The 21287-nt window shown below is 40.6% G+C and overlaps 2 protein-coding genes across 5 annotated transcripts; both read left to right on the forward strand.

Annotated features, from left to right (window-relative positions):
• The first annotated feature begins 437 nt into the window (after positions 1–437).
• On the forward strand, positions 438–9166 carry cyp27c1 (cytochrome P450, family 27, subfamily C, polypeptide 1). Its single transcript, XM_079339491.1, has 9 exons — positions 438–931; positions 2093–2283; positions 2568–2767; positions 2973–3182; positions 4002–4165; positions 6190–6356; positions 6633–6711; positions 6911–7114; positions 7722–9166. Exons 1-9 carry the CDS (start codon positions 644–646, stop codon positions 7839–7841), a joined length of 1623 nt encoding a protein of 540 aa, XP_079195617.1. The 5' UTR covers positions 438–643; the 3' UTR covers positions 7842–9166.
• Positions 9167–10544: 1378 nt separating this feature from the next.
• rbm26 (RNA binding motif protein 26) lies at positions 10545–21058 on the forward strand. Of its 4 annotated transcripts, none has more exons than XM_079339569.1 (22): positions 10545–10996; positions 11180–11298; positions 11423–11541; positions 11672–11763; positions 11857–12116; positions 12608–12889; positions 13015–13248; positions 13990–14130; positions 14217–14357; positions 14812–14920; positions 15312–15468; positions 15775–15960; positions 16445–16534; positions 16632–16703; positions 16803–16901; positions 16983–17057; positions 17396–17563; positions 17803–17907; positions 18092–18295; positions 19203–19289; positions 19439–19552; positions 19982–21058. In XM_079339569.1, the coding sequence occupies exons 1-22, from the start codon at positions 10938–10940 to the stop codon at positions 20069–20071; spliced, it is 3003 nt and encodes a 1000-aa protein (XP_079195695.1). In that variant the 5' UTR covers positions 10545–10937; the 3' UTR covers positions 20072–21058. The 4 variants fall into 4 exon arrangements, with proteins under 4 accessions (XP_079195695.1, XP_079195696.1, XP_079195693.1 ...); XM_079339570.1 differs by having other exon boundaries at positions 16448–16534; XM_079339567.1 differs by having other exon boundaries at positions 11672–12116.
• The last annotated feature ends 229 nt before the right edge of the window (positions 21059–21287 follow it).

Genomic DNA, 21287 nt, shown 5'->3' on the forward strand with positions numbered 1-21287 from the left:
TATTTTTATTCACGTGTAGCTCAAGCTTTTATGAGCTCCATGTTTATAACTTTCTATGGATGTTATACAGTCTCTCATGATTTCATAAAATATGACTATAAACATTTACAAAACACTCAAGTTCAAACATAAGAGTAAACAGCTGATGATGTGTGCCTTAGTTTAGGCCTATATGATCCAGACTGTGGGAAGGATTCCACTTTTCTGTTTGCTGAATAATGTCAACATGTAATTTGGCTTCATGTGGTCAAATTAGCTTCCATCCATTGTGAGCATGAGCATTATGTGCACGTGTAGTCTGATTGAGTCTTGTGACGTAACCGTGTTTTGGCACGAAGTACACACCTTCTCCAACGAAACAATGAACTCAGCAGCTTTTGGGGGGGAAGAAACGCCCACATCCGAATACAGAGTTATCCCTCCCTTCTCAAGAGACGAACATCCAATCCTATTCCACCTCTGAGAGCTTGTGCAAGAAAACCCTTTAAAATCGGTCTGCAACTCAATCTTATCCAACAGTTCATCCCCACGCTGAGCGGACTGAGATTGCACGTGCCAGAAATATACTACATTATTTTTTAGATTTTGCAAAGAACTAAAATCATCGAGCGTTTGTGCTCACGGAAACAAACGTATCATAAAAATGGCCCTTCTGAATCATTTTACAGCATGTTTGAAGAATTTTCAAGGAGACCGGCTCCACAATCAGCTATTCTTCTTTTTACGCGCCGTACACAAGTCTGCAGCCAGCGAGGCTTATGGTGTGTCCCCAACCAGAGAAGGAGCGATGCCTGAGAGGATGATCTCACCGGCAGAAGTCGGCGAGAAAACTCGAATCAAGAGCCTGAAAGAGATGCCTGGACCCAGCACCTTATCCAACTTGATTGAGTTCTTTTGGAAAGACGGGTTCAGCAGAATTCATAACATTCAGGTAATGATGTCAGAAAAGGTCTTTCTTGTGTTTTTTGTCAGTTTTTCGTATAACGGGGGGGAAAAAAATCTCTTTGTTCCCATCACTGGCAAAGAGCCAGCTCATCCTCAGCGTCATCAAGGTTTGACACCTTTGCATGAAATGGCACAGCCGTTGCGCACAAGCGCAGTGTGACATTTGCCGCTTGTCGCCAAGGAATCTCAAAATGTACATTTTGTTGAAATACTGTATGTAAAAGAGTTACACTAGGCACTTAATTTACTTTTGAAATTACAAGATTATCATGCGTAAGAGTTGAGTTCTCAGTCTGTACAGAAAATATTAAAGTTCGCAAACGACGACAAATTAGCCAAACTAACCAATCAACAGAAGACTGTACATAACAAAAATAAACACGTTTCCTAACTTCTGTTGTTTGCTTTAAATTAAAACGAGTAAGGGCTCATGATATCTTAACTGAAACTTGACACACATTTTTATTTTTTTAAACTAATTACCTGTGAAGTATATATTTTTTGTTTCCTCAGCCCACAGCCATCTTCATTTGGGATTTTTAAATTACCTTTCTATTCTGTAAAAGTGAGAGATGCATATTTCTTTATACTTTCACTGGAATGTTTAATTATCAAAATGACTAGATTCTAAACATAAAATTAGATTTTGTTAATTAAAAAGAGGGAATTTGAGAATCTATCCATTAACAGCATGGCAGAAGTCTACTTCTGTAGATAAAAATATACAATTGCCAGAAAATAAGGAATAAACCTCATACTAACCCTACTAGTATACTAAATAGTTGTTTGAACACATAAGTTGTGTGGACTTTGGTTGTACTTATAACACATTCAAAACAATAAAGTATAACAAGACTGGCATAACGCATTGTTCTGTTAAATGTATTACACTAAGATTATGACTTGCTGATAAATAAAAAAAGATTAACAAATTACAATTAGATTGAATAAGGAACATGTAAGTCCAATAAAATAAATTTTGTCCTGCATTTTTTAAAGTCAATCAAATGGTAATTTTAAGTAAGTCAGTGATATTAAATTTGTACAGCTCTTTAAAACGTGCAGTAGCACAATGATTTTCACTTGTAAAAAACAACAGCTAAAACAAATATAATTTTAAATCTGAATTATTTTTTTTTTTTTCCAGTTGGAGCACTCACAGAAGTTTGGCAAAATTTTCAAATCCCGTTTTGGACCCCAGCTGGTTGTCTCGGTGGCGGATCGTGACCTGGTGGCCGAGGTGCTTAGAGCTGAAGGTGTGGCCCCTCAGAGAGCTAACATGGAGTCCTGGAAGGAGTACAGAGACATGAGGGGCCGTGCTACAGGCCTCATCTCAGCGTGAGTGCCCATTAATCTTTGACCTGAGTTTGGACAAGAAGCTCCAGTAATATATGACTTTAAGTTGGGCTAGAGTTCTATATGTGCAGAGGGGCACAGTACAAAACTTGTTGTCAGGGCTACATCTCCATACCATTAACTTCTTAGTGGTCTGCTTTTGTACAATTATTCACTGAAATAAAGCTACGTACCGGCTTAAAACTTGCAGTTTTTCCACATCACATTCATTCTCCAGGAACTCACTTGTAGAAAATTCACCATGTTTTCTGTGTCTTGTTTTCCAGGGAGGGAGAGGACTGGCTGAAAATGCGGAGTGTGCTCAGACAGCTCATCATGCGTCCCCGTGATGTAGCAGTCTTCTCTGATGATGTGAACCAAGTGGTGGATGACCTGATCAAGAGAGTCAGTATTCTGCGCACACAGGAGACGGATGGAGCAACTGTCCTCAATGTGAATGATCTCTTCTTCAAATATGCCATGGAAGGTTGGTAAAGATCCTGTTATTCATTTCTCTTCTATTTGTGTTTTCTACTTTTTGATGTTGACATTAAAAACCCTTGATGCAAAACGGTGTTACTTTTAGGTGAAACTTCTGTTCAAAAACGAGTGATGACCTAAACGCCTTGTTGCAAATGTGCATTGATGATTAAAGATGCTCTGTTCCCACCTTTCTTGCATGTATCCGGCAGGTGTTGCAGCCATTTTATATGAATGCCGACTGGGCTGTTTGGAAGACCAGATTCCAAAGGACACACAAGACTACATCAGTGCACTCCACCTTATGTTCAGCTCCTTCAAGACAACCATGTATGCCGGGGCGATCCCCAAATGGCTCCGTCCCATCATCCCCAAACCATGGGAGGAGTTCTGTCAGTCGTGGGATGGCCTCTTCAATTTCAGTAGGTGTTGTCATTTTTAACCACATACAAACTGTTTGTGAACTTGAATTTAGCCTTTTAGTGTACTTGTACGTTTGAGTGAGTTGTTAGTCTGTAGTTACCAAACAGTGTTGATTCACATTAAAAGGTTATTGTAGTAGATTTGTACATTACACATGCAAAAATCCCAAGGGGTAGGTTACAAAATTGGAAAACTGAAACAGAGAAACCCAGATATAATGGAGACGCTGTTATAAAACTGAACTATCTAAACCCAGACTGAGATAACCCCTTGCCATTATTGGGATTGTTTCAGACTTTTGGCAGATATGAACACAAATTGAGGAGTACTTCCACTGACATGTTAACTTTAAAACTGTAAAATTGGTGTCTTCATGGTTTCAGTATTTTTCTGAGTCACTTGAAATGCAGTCATTGTATGCACACAAAAACATTTATTTTGTAATGACTTAAAGAAACAGTTTGGACAGTTAACAACATGACCTTAAGCACCACTTTTTTACTGACTTCCGTTCAACAATCGTTTGCCTTTGAATGGTTTTCCAGTTTGTGTAGATGTAAGTTAACATTTTCAGCACTCTTAAGATATCCAAGATTAAGTCTGGGTAAGCAAACTTTTTGAAGATAAAAAGTCAGGCATCAATAGGAAGGAATGTTATCTTGCATATAAATCACTGCTGCTGTACCAGGGGATTGTGGGAGTATGGGGTCCCTTTGTTACATAACATGTTCTTTCCTCTCTTTCCTTTCCTTCACCTCTCATTGACACACCCCCTCCCCATCTGCACTCATCCCACCCTCTCTGTCTAACAATCTCAGGCCTCATTCATGTTGATAAGCGTCTCTCGGCGATTAAGGCCCAGCTGGAGCGGGGCGAGGAAGTGAAGGGTGGACTGCTCACACACATGCTTGTTACCAAGGAGATGACCGTAGAGGAGATTTACGCCAATGTAACAGAGATGCTATTGGCCGGCGTTGACACGGTGTGTGTATGTTAGTCTATACATGTGCAGAGAGGAGTTCAAGGAGTGTGAAGGTGCAATGAGTGTGGAGGGTTTGGAAGTTGCACCAGTGTGTTACTGTCTGTCTGTCTGCATGTGTGTGTGTGTGTGTGTGTGTGTGTGTGTGTGCTTGAGTCAGTGTTGAGTTTCAGGGGTTGGTTTTCTTTCATCTGTGCCTGTGGCAGGTCAGTGCGGAGGGAGGGGGGGGGGGGTTGTCTCACTCAGATTTAGTTTCTTTTCATTTGTCTTCATCTGTGTGATCCACAAAGGGGGGCTTTGTCTTTTTCCCCTCTACCAGACATCTGTGTTATGTTTATTCAGATCTTATCACTTTTTAATGCAAATTTAAGGACAAAGCCATATGAAACACTGTGAAGAAGCAGGGCCTTTTTTGGACTTTGGATGTTATTATTGCACAGTTAAATCCTATGCGAACTAGATGACAGGATAACAATTTTAATATATTAAATTAAATTATTACAACTTTTATTGTTCTTGCAGAAACAAAGTGTTCATCCTTATATGAAATAATCATTCATTCAGAATGATTTTTTTTTTTTTTTTTTTTTTTTTTAAATGTCCCACTATATGTCTGATAAGTGCATGTGTGTGTGCACAGTCTCTGCCTAATTTGTTTGGGGCACTGTCAGATAAATGATAATTATGGCTATGGAGTGTTTTGTTCTGAGCTTGGGGACAATGGGATAAAAGAGTGTGTGTTTTTGTTAAACTTGTTGCAACGGCCACGTCCTGGTAGGGGGTGGACTTAACTGAGTCATTACCTGACCCTGTGGTGTGCTCGCCTTTTCTCAGCATACACAACAGCTGTCAAGACACATCAGCCACAGTTACTGCACAGACTGAGCAGAGGTGAGATGAGGGGGTGGAATAAAGAGGTTAGGGTCTGAGGAAGAGGGACGCTGTTATAAAATGAAAAAAAAAATGTAGGAGTCAGTGTCGCAAGGGGGGAGGAGAAGAAGAAGAATGAGTGGATAGATGGATGTATGATCCAGTAGATATTGGGGGGGTAAAGGGTTAGAGGGGCCTGTCTGAATTTTGTTGGGAAGAGTTTTTGTCATATGATTCCTCTCTGGCTTTGTCTGAGGTGTTGCCAGCATCTGTCCCAGCTGGAGATGATTAGATGCTTGTTGGGGAGACGAGTGGAAGAGGGTCGTGACAGAATGGGAGAGGGAATCTCCAGTAAGAAGGGTGGAGTAAAGAGGAAGGCGGGATATGGGAAAGTTAAAAAGATGACAACACTTTGGCAGGGAAAATAATTTTATGCACATTAGTTAGTCCTCTCAGAGAAAATGACCCCACACTGACCTCTGGGGTCTATTCAGATACAAAACTGCCCCTTTTCTGCAAGTGCATATACAGTGGGTATCAAAGGGTAACAGGTGTGAGAGTAAGTAAATATAGGATTTTAAAAGGGACAAAGTGACACCCCTTTTCACAATATTGCTCATCTGCCCACATTATTTAAATGAAATGACATAGAAGAAAGGAGTGCATGTTACAATTGAGAGAAAGGAGATCAGTAAAATGATCATGCAGGTGAAGAGCTGATGATGAAGATGAAGAGGGAGTGTCTAATGATTAAGATGTTTGGGAAGTGTTTCAGAGGGGTAGGCAAGTTTAAGGATTACTGTCAGTTCTTTAAATCCATATTTTATTTCTTGTTATTTTAAAACTAAAAATATAAACGTATAACAGGAAAACATTTGAATGGATGAGCTATGTGAGCTGAAGGGTGTAGTGCTAAACAAGAATAAGGGCAGCTGGTGGAATGGGTGTCAGTGTCTTTTCAGCACGTGGATTTGGTGTCCTCTGAGCCAAACCCCTTCCCTGTTTCCTAACACTTGCACAACCTCTTGTATCAGCTTGAATTGTAGCCAAACCTGTTTAAAACAACAAAAAGTTTCACAAATATCTAATAAAACAGCTGTTAAATGATAACAATGTTCAATACATTAAAGTGAAACAAAACCTTTATTTTCTTTTAGACATCCTTCACCTTGTCATGGGCCAGCTATCTGTTAGCCCGACATCCTCAAATACAGGAGCAAATCTTTACTGAAGTGACGAATACTCTGGGACATGGAACAATCGCCACAGCTGATGATGTCTCTCGTCTTCCTCTCATCCGGGGGCTGGTCAAAGAAACTCTAAGGTTTTTAAACCTTTCAGATTTCTTCTTTTGCTGTAAATGTCTGTTTGTCTCCTTCGTTTTCTCTCATTTGCAAAGTTAAAAGACTCAGAAATTGTTTAATAGGCTTGCGAATAAAGGGCTTGCCTTTGTTTAGGATGTTTGCATAAGTATCTTTTCATTTGTTCATTCTTCCTGTCTTTAATTAGTCCATTTTTCCTAGAGTTGAACTTCTCAGTAAGATTAGCGTCTGGGGTTGTTGAGTAAGAAGTCTTTGTGTCTCTCTCTCTCTGGGAGCAGGCTTTTTCCAGTTCTCCCAGGAAACGGACGGATCACACAGGATGACTTAGTGGTGGGCGGATACTTCATCCCCAAAGGGGTAAGTACTATAGAACCATTTTGGATTTAAGTTTAAAGAGTGCATGACCATGAGGTTTTCAAAACTGCACAGGAGAGTTGAATGTAACCTGATCCTGCATTACTCATACATCTCTTCCTGTCTCTTGTACAGCTACATGTACAATAGCCAAGATGTTTTCATTGCACAACCAATGTCTTCTTTTTTTCATCTTTGTCAGACTCAATTGGCCCTTTGTCACTACCACACATCCATGGAGGAAGAAAACTTCCCTGACGCCATAGACTTCCGTCCAGACCGCTGGATAAGGAAAGATTCCACAGATCGTGTCGACAACTTTGGTTCAATTCCCTTTGGCTACGGCATCAGGAGCTGCATCGGGAGAAGAATAGCAGAGTTAGAGATGCATCTCGCTCTCACAAGGGTATGGGGATTACTTCTCATGTATATGTGTACAATTTGCTTACATTTTATGAACAATCAAGAAATAACTGCTGTATCTGAAACACTGCTGTACATTTTGAAACAAGAACAATAGAACCTGTTTTTCAGAGTATACAATGAGATAATGATATAATAATGATATAATGAGAAAGTCTTTGCTGGGGTGTTTTAGAAATGGTATCATTAGCCATTCCAGCAGAGGGCACTCTAATTCTACAGTTTACAATACTCTCACTGTTATCTGCAGTCTCATCAAAGTATCACCTCTGAACAGAACTTGAGTGACTCCAAAATATGGTATAATAATGATAAATATTTAGATAAAGTAATGTATTTAACAACAAGCTGTTTTGAGAAACTTTGCATAATTATATATTTGTGCAAAATAGGTGAACAATCTGCATGGAAATGGCACACTTGAATTACATCTCAAAAATGCAGTTTGGGTGTAGTGGAAACAAGGAATTTTCCCTTCTGGAATCAGTAGATTTTTTTCAGATATACGCACTATTTAGAGACTATTTGTCAAAATTAAAAGTGTACATGTAATCTAAATGATTTTTTTTTCTGTTTTGCCTCTTTTGCAGCTCATTCAAAAGTTCCACATTGGTGTTTCTCCTCTCACTGCTGAGGTCCAGGCCAAAACCCACGGCCTGCTCTGCCCCTCTGCCCCCATCAACCTGCAGTTTGTCGACAGGAAGAGCTAGACGCTTACACTCGTACATACGGTCTACTGCAGTGACTGATTTTAAAGTGCTGATCCATTATTAGGGTTTTTTAAATACACTGCTTTTAGAAAAACCTTCCTCTATAGGATTGTAAATACAGACTTGAGATTGAGGTATGACAAAAGAACAAAGTCTTTCTCACCGTCTCCTATTCTGTAGTGGGAAAGACTTTAAAATAGACCATGATGTAAAGACAAGAGTTGTTATTCTCTGTTGATTATGTGTACTTAATGAAGCCGCTGCCATTCAGATTGTTACACCTTTCATAGAACTTGGTGGGTGGAAAAAAAAAGTTAATCTGCATACAGACACTGTATCCTTTTTGTAGCACTGTGCATGCATATATGAAGCCAGCAATGCGCACACAGATTAATCCACAATTCTAACTTTTCTTCCCACTAGTTTGGGAAAGATTTCCCTGAATTACACTGCGAATGTCAAATGGCAACAATGAATGTACTGAAATGTGCTGTGTTTAGGGCTACATATGTATAAATAATGCGCTTCATGCTTTTGATTTTATTGTAAACCACTTTTTTTTAGCAGCGAAATGGTTTTATTCAACGGAGGAAAAAAGGTGTCATTAAATGATTATAAAGCAATGTTTGTAATTTGACACAATTTAGAATATAGAGATATTTTTTAAATTAATAAGAGAAAAAGATTTAACCCCCCCCCCATCTTTAACTAATGAAGGGACCATTAATATTGAAATTCATCAACAGTAATACTTTATCAATTTGTAAAAAAAATTCACCACAATAAATTTAGATTAACAAAATGTGTTCATTTCCTGGTTGAGTGCTGATAGTGTGAATGCAAGTATAGGCTATTTTCCAAGATACCTCATGACAGAAAAAGAGGAGTGATGAGGGGAGCTCGGAGTAGAGTTGGGGCATCTGACAAAGATGCCTCCTGGTTCTTTTACCAAGAAACCCCTTGGTAGAGATTGCTGGAGGGCTCATGCGTCCTATCTGGCCTTACTCAGAATCTCAAAGTAAGAGTAAGAATCTGTTAAGGAGAAGGAAGTCTGGGCTAACTTGACTGCTAATGCAACTAACCTTGGATTATCCGAAGAAAAAAATAATGAATGGATGAATTTTGTCAGTGTTGAGCCATGTCTCCTAATGTTTTTACAAGGTTTATAGACAAGCTGTTGGATTGTGCTATAAAGAAGGATCCCACTGGTATGCAGTGAAATTGAAACTTTTCTCACTTTGTATGTGTCTGCTTTTTTTCTGTCATTACATTTTCTACTTTAGTTACATTTGAAACTGGAAACAATAAAAATCGAATAACTTTCAGATCTGAGTGTGTTTCCCTTTGTCAAGGTGTTTTTCTTAATCGTTTTGTCTCATTCTAAACCTATGCAAGTGCAATAGTTTCATGGTACATCAACACTCTATTACATGTTGTAGTAGAAGGTCACCAAAAATATTAGGTCACCAAAAATCTTGTTTTTGTGTGAATTTATTGGCTACTGCCACTCAAAAAAATGTTTCGTCATCATGTGCAGCAAAATGTTTTTGCAATTAAAAGAATTTTTTTTTAAATAAAATTTTGTCAAGATGTCAATCAACCCTGGGAAAGTTTCTTATGTAAAAATCACATTTTTTTCTCTGAGTATTTTGCTCACACTGACTGCTTACATGTATCTTTAAGCCATTATGAGAATTGAATGGACCATTTTGCTTTTGACAGCTCATATGATAAAAGAAAGTTGAGAAGTTGTGAGCAGTTGCCTTAAAGCAACAACTGAATAGGAATTGAGTGGAAGCTGCACTCTTGTCGTCACATGGCATTACTGTGGCAACAAATTAATCTTCAGGTTAACATGTTCAAAGCTTTTTGGACTGCTCATGTTTGTTAATTAAATGGTTAAAAGCCTAAGTATGTTTTCTATAGCGAGATAGATAGATTGATACATAAGAACTTTAGTCCTGCAGTTTCCTGGGGGGAAATCCAGGCTCCCATGAGCTGAAAAGACTCATGACATGCCACATATTTCACATCCCCGGCTTCTTTTGTCAAACCTGTAGAAGAATTAAAATCTATGAAGAGTGAAACAACTTTGTTCAAGCAAGGTGCATCAGCAGCTGAGGTACATTTTAACTTGATGAGCAGAGAAGATATTAGGTTGTAACAAAAAATGTGTAAAATGTGAAAAAGTCTTAAAGGTGATCTATTTTCCTCTGTCATGATGCTTTTGATGTCTAGTGTAAATAACTTTGAACTGTCTTGTTGCTGAAATGTGCTATATAAATAAAGTTGCCATGTGAAAGATGCTTTTCATCTCGTATATCTTTTCTCCTACCAGCAGTTCGGTTTATGAATAAGCTGCCTTGTTTTCAGAACACTTGGACTGTGGGCCTGGGGTCTCTTATCTCATAAATGTCCATCATCATGGTATCCATTTCTGATTAATATTTATGTATGTATCTCTTTGTGTTTTTTTTTTATGATGTGTATTGCCTGTATGGACCTCTGCTTCATCCCTTGAGGACAATAAAGATTTTCCAATTCAATGAAAACTACACAGCATTGTAAAAATATACTTATCATGTCATAATAAAGTGTAGTGTATCCCTATGTTACTTTATTTATTTATTTTAAAAAGGATAAAACTGATCACTTTGGGAGGTTTGTAGATTCTCAGTACACCCACCAGAGGACTACTATTAATCTCGCGATATTTGCGGAACGACGGGACAATCGGAAGTAAATATTCGCCATGGCATGTATGCTAGTCACAGGGGGAATAAAGCAGCAAGTGCAGCGTGGGTGTGAGTGCTGTTTTGTGACAAAATAGTCCACAACCATTAGAATTACGTGGTTGAACGTTGGGATTGCAACATTTCCCCCTGCGCCAGCATTTCTTTGATATACACATTACGAGAAAGGAGGAATAGCACATTTGTGGCCTGGAAAGCATAACTGCTAGCGTAAGTTAGCTGAGCTGGCTAACCTGAGCGCGGCTGCTCAGCTTTAGCACCACAGGCTACACACACGACTACAAGTCCCCCCATCTAGCTTTAACTCCTACTGTGGTGGAAGGCAAGTTCGGCTGGATCTAAAATGATCATTGAAAACATCGATGCCTTGAAAACATGGCTGTCTGATACCCTCGAGCCCATGTAAGTAATGTTTTTAGCTACTAGCACTGCATTCATAGCATGCTTCGCTCACTGATTTGTCAAGCGTGTAGTAGTTTAAACACGCCAACCATTACATGTGACGTGATATCTGATCTGACCACAACTTTGATTGTTATTTACATCGTTGTCCACTGTGTTGTGTTTTTTTTTTATCCATTGCAGCTGCGATGCAGATCCTTCTGCCCTGGCCAAGTATGTTGTTGCTTTAGTGAAGAAGGACAAAAGTGAAAAGGAGCTTAAAGCTCTTTGTATTGATCAGCTGGATGTATTTCTTCAGAAAGGTAAGTAAAATCATCCCGACTCTTTCTTCAAATATATGCATCGCAAGTATTGATTCATTTGATGATCTGACATGAGTTGATATATTATGGTCTGTTCTGTAAATCTCTCTTTTTTTTCTTCCAGAGACACAGCTATTTGTGGATAAGCTGTTTGAAGCTATTAACAACAAAAGCTACCTCCCGCAGCCAGAGCAACAAAACTCTGTGATCAAAGTTGAGAAAGAGGAGCCAAAAAAAGATGAGGTAATATTCTGACATTAGAAACATCTGTCAGTGTAGCTGTGATAAGAATAGTGACAGCAGGAACAATACACATTATCAGCTCTAATGTCAGAGCCTGTCTGTTCATTAAAAGTGACCTTTACTTCTCCAGACTTCTCGGGAAGAAGACAGGGACAAAAAGTTTCCCCGGAGATTGAACCACAGCCCTCCCCAACTAAGCTCCCGCTACAGCAGAGATAGCAGGTGCGCTCAGTCCCACATTCCCTTTCTCTCCGTGCTCGTAATGTCTATTTCACTTACAGTAATGTCTGTGTTTTATTTTGTCTTTAATTACAGGAGAGTAGACGATCGTAAGAGAGACGACCGCCCCAGGAAGAGGGATTATGACCGCAATCCACCAAGGAGAGACTCGTATCGTGACCGCTACAACCGCAGAAGAGGGCGCAGCCGCAGCTACAGTCGTAGCCGCAGCCGGAGTTGGAGTAAGGATCGCGTCCGTGACCGGGACAGAGAGAGGGACAGAGAGAGAGAAAGGGATCGCGATCGCAGCAGGAGCCGGTCACACAGCAGAACTCGGTCTAGAAGTAGAAGCAGAGGTAAGAACCTGAAGGCCGCCTTAACAAGATCACTTTGAGGATCGTTGTCCAATTTAGAACCATCACTCTTTTATATGGAGAGAGATAACCTGGGTTATGAACTCTTCTGACTGTTGCTTCCACTCATGGTCTGCTTTCTTTGAACTATGATTTTGGTGTTGCAACCTTTCTTGGTGTGTTCTGCAAGGTAACAATGACCAAGAGCAAAGATTGCATCATGGTTTTCAGAGATATTCGGGTCATCTTTGATGTATTTGGTTCCCTTAAGTTTTCTATGAAATATTCTACAATCTAGTTTGCCTGTACATGAAGCTGTATCGTAACATTCTTTTAGCTTTAAAGCAGCTCAGACGGCTGATAAAGTATATAAAAAATGAAGGAACATTGAATTAAGAAATGTGTTCTGAAAAATGTTTGTGGTCCAATAAGTCTTGTTTCTTGTGCTTGCATGCACAGAGGACGATTTAACAGCTCGTCTTGTCTTTTTGCAGAACGTGATTCTGGGAAGTTGAAGTTTGATCACGATCGACTGGAGAGGTCAGAGACTGGTGATGGCTACACCCCAGCCGTCCTGGCCTCCACTGCAACCACCTCACACTTCCCTGTTCCAACACTGAGCAGCACCATTACAGTCATCGCTCCCACACATCACATCAGCAACAACACCACCACGGAGAGTTGGTCAGACTTCCGTCCTGATCACCCTGTGGACCGAGGCCCTTTTATCAGGGGACCGCCCCCTCAACCCAGGAAGCGATGCCGTGACTACGACGGTAGGGAAAACGATTAACCCTTTGATTTTTTTTGTTTTTGTTATAGTTCACATGACAGTAGCACGGCACGGGAACAATCCATGTGATCAGTTCTAATGTCATGTTTTATTTCATTGTCTTTCCAGAAAAAGGCTTCTGTATGAGAGGGGACATGTGTCCTTTCGACCACGGGAGTGACCCGGTTGTCGTAGAGGACGTCAATTTGCCCAACATGCTCCCTTTCCAACCTCCACCCATGGACGCACCTCCGCCTCCAGGCCTCCCACCACCTCCTCCTCTCATGAACCCCCCACCTGTGAATCTGCGACCCCCTGTGCCTCCACCAGGCGCCCTCCCACCGAGCCTTCCTCCTATTGCAGGTCGGAATTCAGCCGCTTCTTTGTTTACGTAACTTTAAGTTCACTTCTGATTTGACGATGATGCTTGGTTTTGTACCCCAACAAAAACCCTCCAAGCCCATGCACTTTCCAAAATATGAGACACAGAGTAATTTTTTAATTTGAAACTTTCAACACTTCATAGTCGAGCATGCAGAATTGATGGTTACATCTTAATTTTGCTTGTTTTCCTTAAAATAAATAAATAATGAAACTCAACGTTATTTTTTACAAACTAACAGTAATAGCAATAAGCTATAGTTCAAAGCATAAAATCCCTGAGTGAGAGCTTAACTTATAAGAAATATTCTTTACAATTATGCATCAATGAACTTATTTACTAAGCCACTGATCATGGCTGCTTTACATGCTAAGCCTCTGTTAATCTCAAACAATATCCTAAAGATCTTGACCTTAAGTGACCTGAATGTAAAGCTGCACTGCCACTTAAAGACCTTAAAAGATCTTAAAACGGTTATTTAGGCCTTCGTTTGTTTGTGTTTCTGGAGAGGTTTAATACCTTGTAAATAGAATCTGCTGATATTTGATAACTACACTTATTTTGTATTTGATGACTTGTTTTCCGTGGTATTAGTTTCAGAATGAATAAAACATGGGGGGGGGGGTTCTTACTTTTTAAACACTTATTGAATACTTATGGTGTGAACAGTTCGTGTTTAGCTTGAGCTTCATTCTGAATGTTGTACTGTGTGACTCACACAGGCCCCCCTCCTCCTCTTCCTCCTCTGCAACCGTCGGGCATGGATGCTCCTCCGAACTCCATCACCAGCTCTGTTCCCACCATCGTCACCTCTGGGATGCGCTCCTCACTTCCCCAGGCTGCAGTGCCTCTCTTCACGACCAGTAATATCCGTTTGTCTTTTCAAAGTCACACACTTATCCTTATACCTCGTCACCCTGTGAGTTATATTATTGCCTGTTCTCACCAGACAACTATGAGACAGATGTGTACAACCCTGAAGCTCCCAGCATCACCAATACCTCCAGGCCGATCTACCGTCACCGGGTCAATGCTCAGAGACCCAACCTGATCGGACTCACGATGGGAGATGTTGATCAGCCACCAAGAGGTATTATTTGCATGAACCTAACAATCTAACACTTCAGAGGACCGGCTATATTCAGCCACTTAATTTCCTTCTCATGAATAGTTTTGTTTGAGATAGCCTATTGCTGCTTCACAAACAGCCCGGCTCTTGGAATTTATTATTCTTCACAACCATCAACATTTGCAGCAGATCCATTTGAACAATATTTAACAATCAGTTTTCTAAGGTGTGTGTTGTCATAGTCTCTCGGAAGGTGGCCTCAAGACCGACTGCTTTTAAGCATGGAGGCACATCCAGATGTGTTCCTGGTTGCCTGCTCAGAACAGTGACAGACTGAAATCATGCACCAATTAATGAATCAATCATTACACATCATAAATTGTTGTTACAGTGCTGTCGTTTTAAGTCTCACCCTGCTTTTTTTTTTTTTTTTAGTAGTCTGAAAACTGACCGATCTGTGTTTTTCCGTCACCAGAGAAAATTCCAAGCAACAGCATGAGGATCGTTATGGAATCAGACTCGAGGAAGAGACCACATGTGTCCCATGATGGAGGGCTCCTCTCCAAGAAACCTTGGTTTGACAAGTAAAGCACCTTTTCTTCTGTCGTACAGTAACATGGAACTGTTACCGGAGTCACATGCACAAAGCTAGAACAACTTGTGGTTTAATTTCTTTAAATCTTCACACACTCTGTAAAACAACATAAACAACTGTTCGTGTGACTCGCCCGGTGTTGTCAAAGAATACTCAATTTACTTTTCCCATAAGTCCACAAAACGCTCCTCCACTGACTGCTCAGGCTCGCTGTGTGTGCCCAGCTCCAGCATGCTTCTGCACAGAGAGTAATCAGCCAACATACCTCTGGCACCAACAAGCCATTACCACACTATTTTCATCCATTGGTTCAGCACATCTGTCAGAAACCTGTTTCATAGCATCCCCACTGACTTCCTTTATTTGTCCTTTTCGCTCAGACCCAACTTCAACAAACCAAACCACCAAGGCTACCACAAAAGAGCCCCGTTCTCCACGAACACCAAGCTGCTGGTTCGACAAATTCCCGCCGAGCTTAACAACATCAGCAAACTCAACGAACATTACAGCAAGTTTGGTACTATCGTCAACCTTCAGGTCAGTGTCAATATGTCGCTACAGACGCCGAAAGTCCGAGCTTCGATTGTGAGGGGGGGGGCGGGGGCGGATAGAGGATGTACATTTAGGTTAGAAGCAAATAAACAGGGTGTTTGTGTGGAGCTTGGATCAGAAGTTGAAGGAGTTTAAACTCAGCTTTGTGTTTAACATTAGGTCTTTCTTTCAGTTTATAAGCTCAAAATTAGGCAAAAGGAAATGCAACAGTTTTTGAAGGCGGCGTGCAGCAGGATTTCCAAGAAACGCTTCACCACCGTCTCACTGTAGCCTTTGTATTTCTTTATCCAGGTTGCGTACAACAATGATCCTGAGGCGGCTCTGATCCAGTTTGCCTCCCCAGATGAGGCTAAGCGCGCTATGCAAAGCACCGAGGCTGTCCTCAATAACCGCTTCATCAGGGTGCACTGGTTCCGTGAAGATGGGAGTGACGGTCAGTTTCACCCACAGCAGCAGAATCCGCCACAGGCAGCCACGGTAAATATTCATTTAAAAGTCTTAACTGTCTTCCTGTTCAATGTTTGCTTTTACTATAACTTAAAATCTTTCCAACCTTTTACCAAACTAGTTTATTAAAGAGAACAGTAGACCTACAATCCTTGATAATCCTCAACAAGATGACCTCATAAGAATCGCTGAAAAAAACACGAGTGTCACAGGAAAACTTTTGGAATACATTCTGTTATTTTTATTTCCATTTGTTGGGCTGTGTTTAAACTTGACGGCAGTATTTTAGCTTCCACTGGCCAACGAATGCGATCATCAGTCTTGTGTTCTGTTTTTTTTTTTTTTGTTATCAAACTGAAGTTTGTGTGTGATGATAAAACAACACTGAAGGCATTACAGATGCACCTAAAAGTTCAGCAGGACAAGAAAACTGGAGGATGTTTGAAGTTGGTTTGGTGGCTTATGTAAAAATGCACAAATCAACAAGTGCCCGTTTATTTGTGCTGTGTTTCAGCAGCCTTCAGCCACGGCTCTGAAGCAGTCCGTCAAAGACCGACTTGGACCCCTGCTCACTGCTAACTCTGAGCCCTCCCAAGACTCTCAGGTATGTGTGTTATTGATTCTTTCTATTTGGCACATCCTTTCAAAAATCTGCACAAATGTGTGTAAAAACACGATGTCATGTTTTCCAAATGTTGCAGAATCCTTCGAAAGTGTCAGTGAAGGACCGTTTGGGTCTGCCGCCTGCCAAACCAGCAGCTCCTGTTGAAAAAGCAAGTGCCCACTTCTTCTCTTTTTAGCATCACAGATTTCCTCCTCTGTTTTCTTGTCTTCATCTTACTGCAATGTGTGATAACTGTCGTTTATTTCAGGTGTTTTCAACCTCCCTGGGCCTCACAAAGACTGTATACAATCCTGCGGCCCTGAAGGCCGTGCAGAAAAGCAGCGAGGAGGCCCTGAAGCGGAAACAGGTGAGGGGAGAATATAAAGAGAGAGACGGGGGGGAAAAGGGGGGAAATGGCACCTAATCATTTCCAAAATCCCTTTCATAGGAAGCTCTGAAACTACAGCAGGATGTAAGGAAGAAGAAACAGGAAATATTAGAGAAGCACATAGAAACACAGAAGGTAAGACCATCTTGAGTTACTCTTGAGTTAGTAATTCTGAACAGCATGGCTTTTGATTTTCAACCTCAGGGTGCAAAATGTAAATCATAACGTGTTTGCTGAAAAAGCAGTCTGACTTTCTTCCCAAAAAGAATCCATGATAGAAACAATGAAATGAGTGCTTTTGACTTAGATTATCTCTATTTACCTGCAAATTTACACTTTACTCTGACTTCTGTCCTGAGAGCCTTTTTTTTAAAATTTTTTTTAAAACTTTTTTAAAATTCTGTCTAGAAACTGTTCCACTGTCCTCCTTCCAGCAGCTAATCCTGTTTGCTTTGTTTGTCTCTCCTCATTAGCTCCTTATATCCAAACTTGAGAAGAACAAAGCAATGAAGGCCGAGGATAAAGCCAAGATCATGGAAACTTTGGGCATGCTAACCAAAAGCATCACCAAACTGCAGGAAGAGATAAAGGGAATCTCAACCAGCAACAACCTGCTGCGAACAGCCAAGAGCAAAGCCCAGGTACAGCGCCCCTTCTTAGCGCAAGGCATTTATAAAACCACAGAAAAGCCCCGCTTGTAAATCAAACCGAGTATTGAATGCATAACCGTTTCACCGACTTTTGTTCTGCTTCTTAATAATAAAAGAGTTCAGTTCTCATAAAGGTGCATCGTGAACAAGAACTGGATTCTAAATGCTCTTTTTGTCAAGTCCAGCACATATTACAGTTTTCTCCCCCCTAATGCAAATCACATGTTCAGGCCCAGAAGGAACTGCTGGATGCAGAGCTGGACCTTTTCAAGAAAACCCAGGCTGGAGAGGACACGGCGATGTTGAAGATCAAGTATACCCAGCTGCAAATCGAGGTAATGACTCGATTTTAGCGGGACAACTTGAAATCCAGTGCGAACACTTTTTGAGATTATTCATGCCCTCTTAACTTGTTGAGTAGTGTTGGGAGTTTCATCTTCCCAGCTCTTATGTGTGAAACAAAAATAATCTGATATTTGTGCCTTGGGTGACTTTGCAACCTCCTTTTCTTAATATCAGGCAGCAAAAAGGGGACTTCTGTCACCAGGGCGAGGCAGGGGGGTTCACTCTCGAGGCCGTGGTGCTCTCAGGGCCCGGGGAAGAGGCTCTCGAGGACGGGGAAGAGGGGCCTCTCTGCATGCAGTCGTGGACCACCGCCCACGAGCCCTGGAGATCTCTGGTTTCAACGAGGCAGACCATGTCGACCTGCTGCCACACTTTGCTGTAAGTCTGCTTAAAAAGACGGCGACTAGATCAGATATCAGAGGATTGTGTAAAAGGGGTCAACTCATGACGAAAAAGAGCATAGAAATTTCAAAATCATGCCTCGAATTCTATTAGTTTTTTTTTAAACTGCTTTTATAATCACAAAATGATTTTGTGAATTACGGAAGAGAAACTTGAAGCATTCACACTAATGAAGTTCCTAAAGCTCTACTTTAACAGTAACACCATGTGTATCAAATGATCATTCTTTTAATGTAACTCAAAAGAAAACCAACAGTGCCCCCTGGTGGGTTAGGCTTCACATGGCAGCTGACCAGTAGTGCTAAAGCTCACAGTTAGAGTTCTTTCAGTCTTTGTACCAATTTAACGGTGTACGGAACATCTGCAGAATGTTCTTGCAGTATCAACGAGCATAATGTGAATGCATTACATGTTCAACCACATCCTGTCCTCGCTTACCCTCTTACTTGAAGTTATTATAACCACAAGCGAAACAGACTATGACATGTCACATTTGAAGAATTGAAACAAACCCTATGAAGATGTATGTAGCATATCTTCTCAGAGGAAGTCACGAACACAACGTGACTCGATGTGGACGTTCTGTTTTGTCATGTTTATTCTGGATGACTGTCAGAAAAAAAGAGTTAAAATGCTCTCTGAGGATAAACGGCTACGATGGAAGCATCAAGCAGCAAATTAAATGAGGTACAGCTGCAATATTTAAAGCAACCTTCAGAAAATCTAAACAGCCTTCAAACAGAATTAAAAATGAGATGACGTTTTAGATTTGATTTGCCAATGTTCATTATGTGCCTTACTGGTACTGGTGGGAATTCTTTTCAAATGACACTGGTTAGTTATTGAATGTTTGATCAAGTGTCTTGTGTTTACCGTTTTGAAGCAATTTGGAGAGATCGAAGATTGCCAGATTGATGAAAACATCCCATCTGCGGTCATCACGTACAGGTCGAGAGCTGAAGCAGAACGGGTGAGTCAACTTCTGACCCTGCAGCACGTGTTCTAGAGCTTCTCTCCAATACAAAACATAAAACACATCGAGGTGTTATACTCCATTTCAGCTGGAGCGCCAGAATATGCTCGTTGGTCTCCTTACAGTTGTATTTTGTTCACGTGTAGGCGGCTCTTCACGGGGTGAGGTTCAAAAACCAGACTTTACGCCTGGCCTGGCATAAAGCTGTGACAGCCCTCAGTGCTGTGGATGCTGAAGATGCAGAACCAGATGAAGACGAGGTTCGTAGACACTCCTCCCTTCACCTACCTTTTGATAGTTGCTTTAAGGAGACTGGTCCCCAGGATTATTTTGGAACCATTTAAAAAACGTAACTTCATTCAAGAAATGTGGATGTTCTCTGTTCAGTTATATGACACAGTAAATTAAATCCCTACCTCATGGTGTGTTACACATAGAGAACACAAGAGGGAGCCATTACACATCACAATAAGGATCGTCTCAACGTGGCCTTTGCATGGCCCACTCATTCTTTTATTAAGCATGTGTTCTGTTTATTCTCAAGCTAAGAGTTCAGTCCCTCCTGAGATCTTTAAGTACCAGGTGAAAGTTGAGTGCTGACGAAGCTCAAAATAAAAAGGTCTTTCCTCTCTAAATTGCCTTTTTTCACTTGAGAGCATTTATCTCAGTGTTTGTTTTTCTCCCATCAGTACCCAGAAGAGTCGCTCAGTGACGATGCCTTGTTGCAGGACGATGATGAAGAAGAAGACGACAACGAGCCTCGCTCGTGGCGCAGATGAAGATCAGTCAGACGCTCCTCCCTGATGTGGAAAGACGTTCAACAATCCAGCAACTTTATAAGAATTCATCGCCTGTTTTTGAATAAACACGGCACATTTCACGTCGACTAGACTTTTTTTTGTACCCCTTACAAATGTGTAACTAGCAGAAAAAACATGTGCAAGTTTGATTAATTTTAACAGTTGTGATTTTTTTAATGCTCTTATTGTAGAAATCTTTTTTTTTTCCCTTCTTTTTTTGTGGTTTATAAAACATGCATAGTTTGTCAGCATATCTCACACATACATTTTTGTTGGCGTGTCAGTTCAAGAAACAAACCTGTGTTGTAATTTAACTGAATGACAAACTCGCTTTTTGCAGAAAAGGAAATGCGCAATTGTAAATATTTTATGCCTGGGTTGAAATGATTTGTATGAAAGCTTGGCTTCTCAGTTTTTGGCTTTACTTTGGATTGTATGAAAAAATAAAGAATTGAAATGGTCTGAAAATATTCTGCCCCCCCAAAAAAAGACAAAAAAAAGACAAAAAAAAGAGCTGTGGCAGTGGAAAAAAAAAAACCTAACGGCTGAAAAAGACCATTTCAAAAAAACAAAAAAAACTCTCTTCTCTAAAGAGCAAACTTCCTACAACATTCCTACTTCTCTTTGAAAAAAAACATGTTTTTCTTTTGGAGGGATAAGGTAACTTGTAAAGCACTGTTTACTGTGCCAAGGTAGGTCCAGGACGTAACTGATTTCTAAGTAATTTGCACATTTTCAATATATTTTCACAATTCATTTTCATTTGATCCAAACAAAAACCACATAACTGAGATTATCTGTCTTCTTCTGTGCAGGAGCTGATTGTCTGCAGTGTCCGCCCATTTGTCCTCCATGAGATTTCCACAATGTTTCCTGTTTCATAATGCAAACGTGTTAGTGTAACACTGTATGATTTGTGCTAAATGACATGCTGCTGTATTCAAATACAATTTATTTTTATAATCATTATGCTTCTTTCAAGACTCCATGTATTTGCCATTTGTCTCATGTATCTGAAGACATAGAAAGACCAAACACCATTCTCCAAGCCCCAAGCAGCGTGACAGGAAGCAAACGTAACATTGTAGACACAACTATACCTACAAATCTACTAAGGAATGAAATCCGTTCTGTGTGGTCGGGACTTAGGTGTGGGATGGTGGCCTATAGGCATATCCCCGATTCACCTCACAAG

This window comes from Symphodus melops (genome assembly GCF_947650265.1).
Source record: "Symphodus melops genome assembly, chromosome: 3".
NCBI lineage: Eukaryota > Metazoa > Chordata > Actinopteri > Labriformes > Labridae > Symphodus > Symphodus melops.

Coding starts and splice junctions, on each gene's coding strand:
- cyp27c1 (XM_079339491.1), top strand. CDS start 644: ATGGCCCTTCTGAATCATTTTACAGCATGTTTGAAGAATTTTCAAGGA. Junction 4,166..6,189: donor TATTGGCCGGCGTTGACACG/GTGTGTGTATGT, acceptor ATTTTCTTTTAG/ACATCCTTCACCTTGTCATG. Junction 7,115..7,721: donor TGCATCTCGCTCTCACAAGG/GTATGGGGATTA, acceptor CCTCTTTTGCAG/CTCATTCAAAAGTTCCACAT.
- rbm26 (XM_079339567.1), top strand. CDS start 10,938: ATGATCATTGAAAACATCGATGCCTTGAAAACATGGCTGTCTGATACC. Junction 11,299..11,422: donor GGATGTATTTCTTCAGAAAG/GTAAGTAAAATC, acceptor TTTTTCTTCCAG/AGACACAGCTATTTGTGGAT. Junction 16,535..16,631: donor AGCCCTCCCAAGACTCTCAG/GTATGTGTGTTA, acceptor CAAATGTTGCAG/AATCCTTCGAAAGTGTCAGT.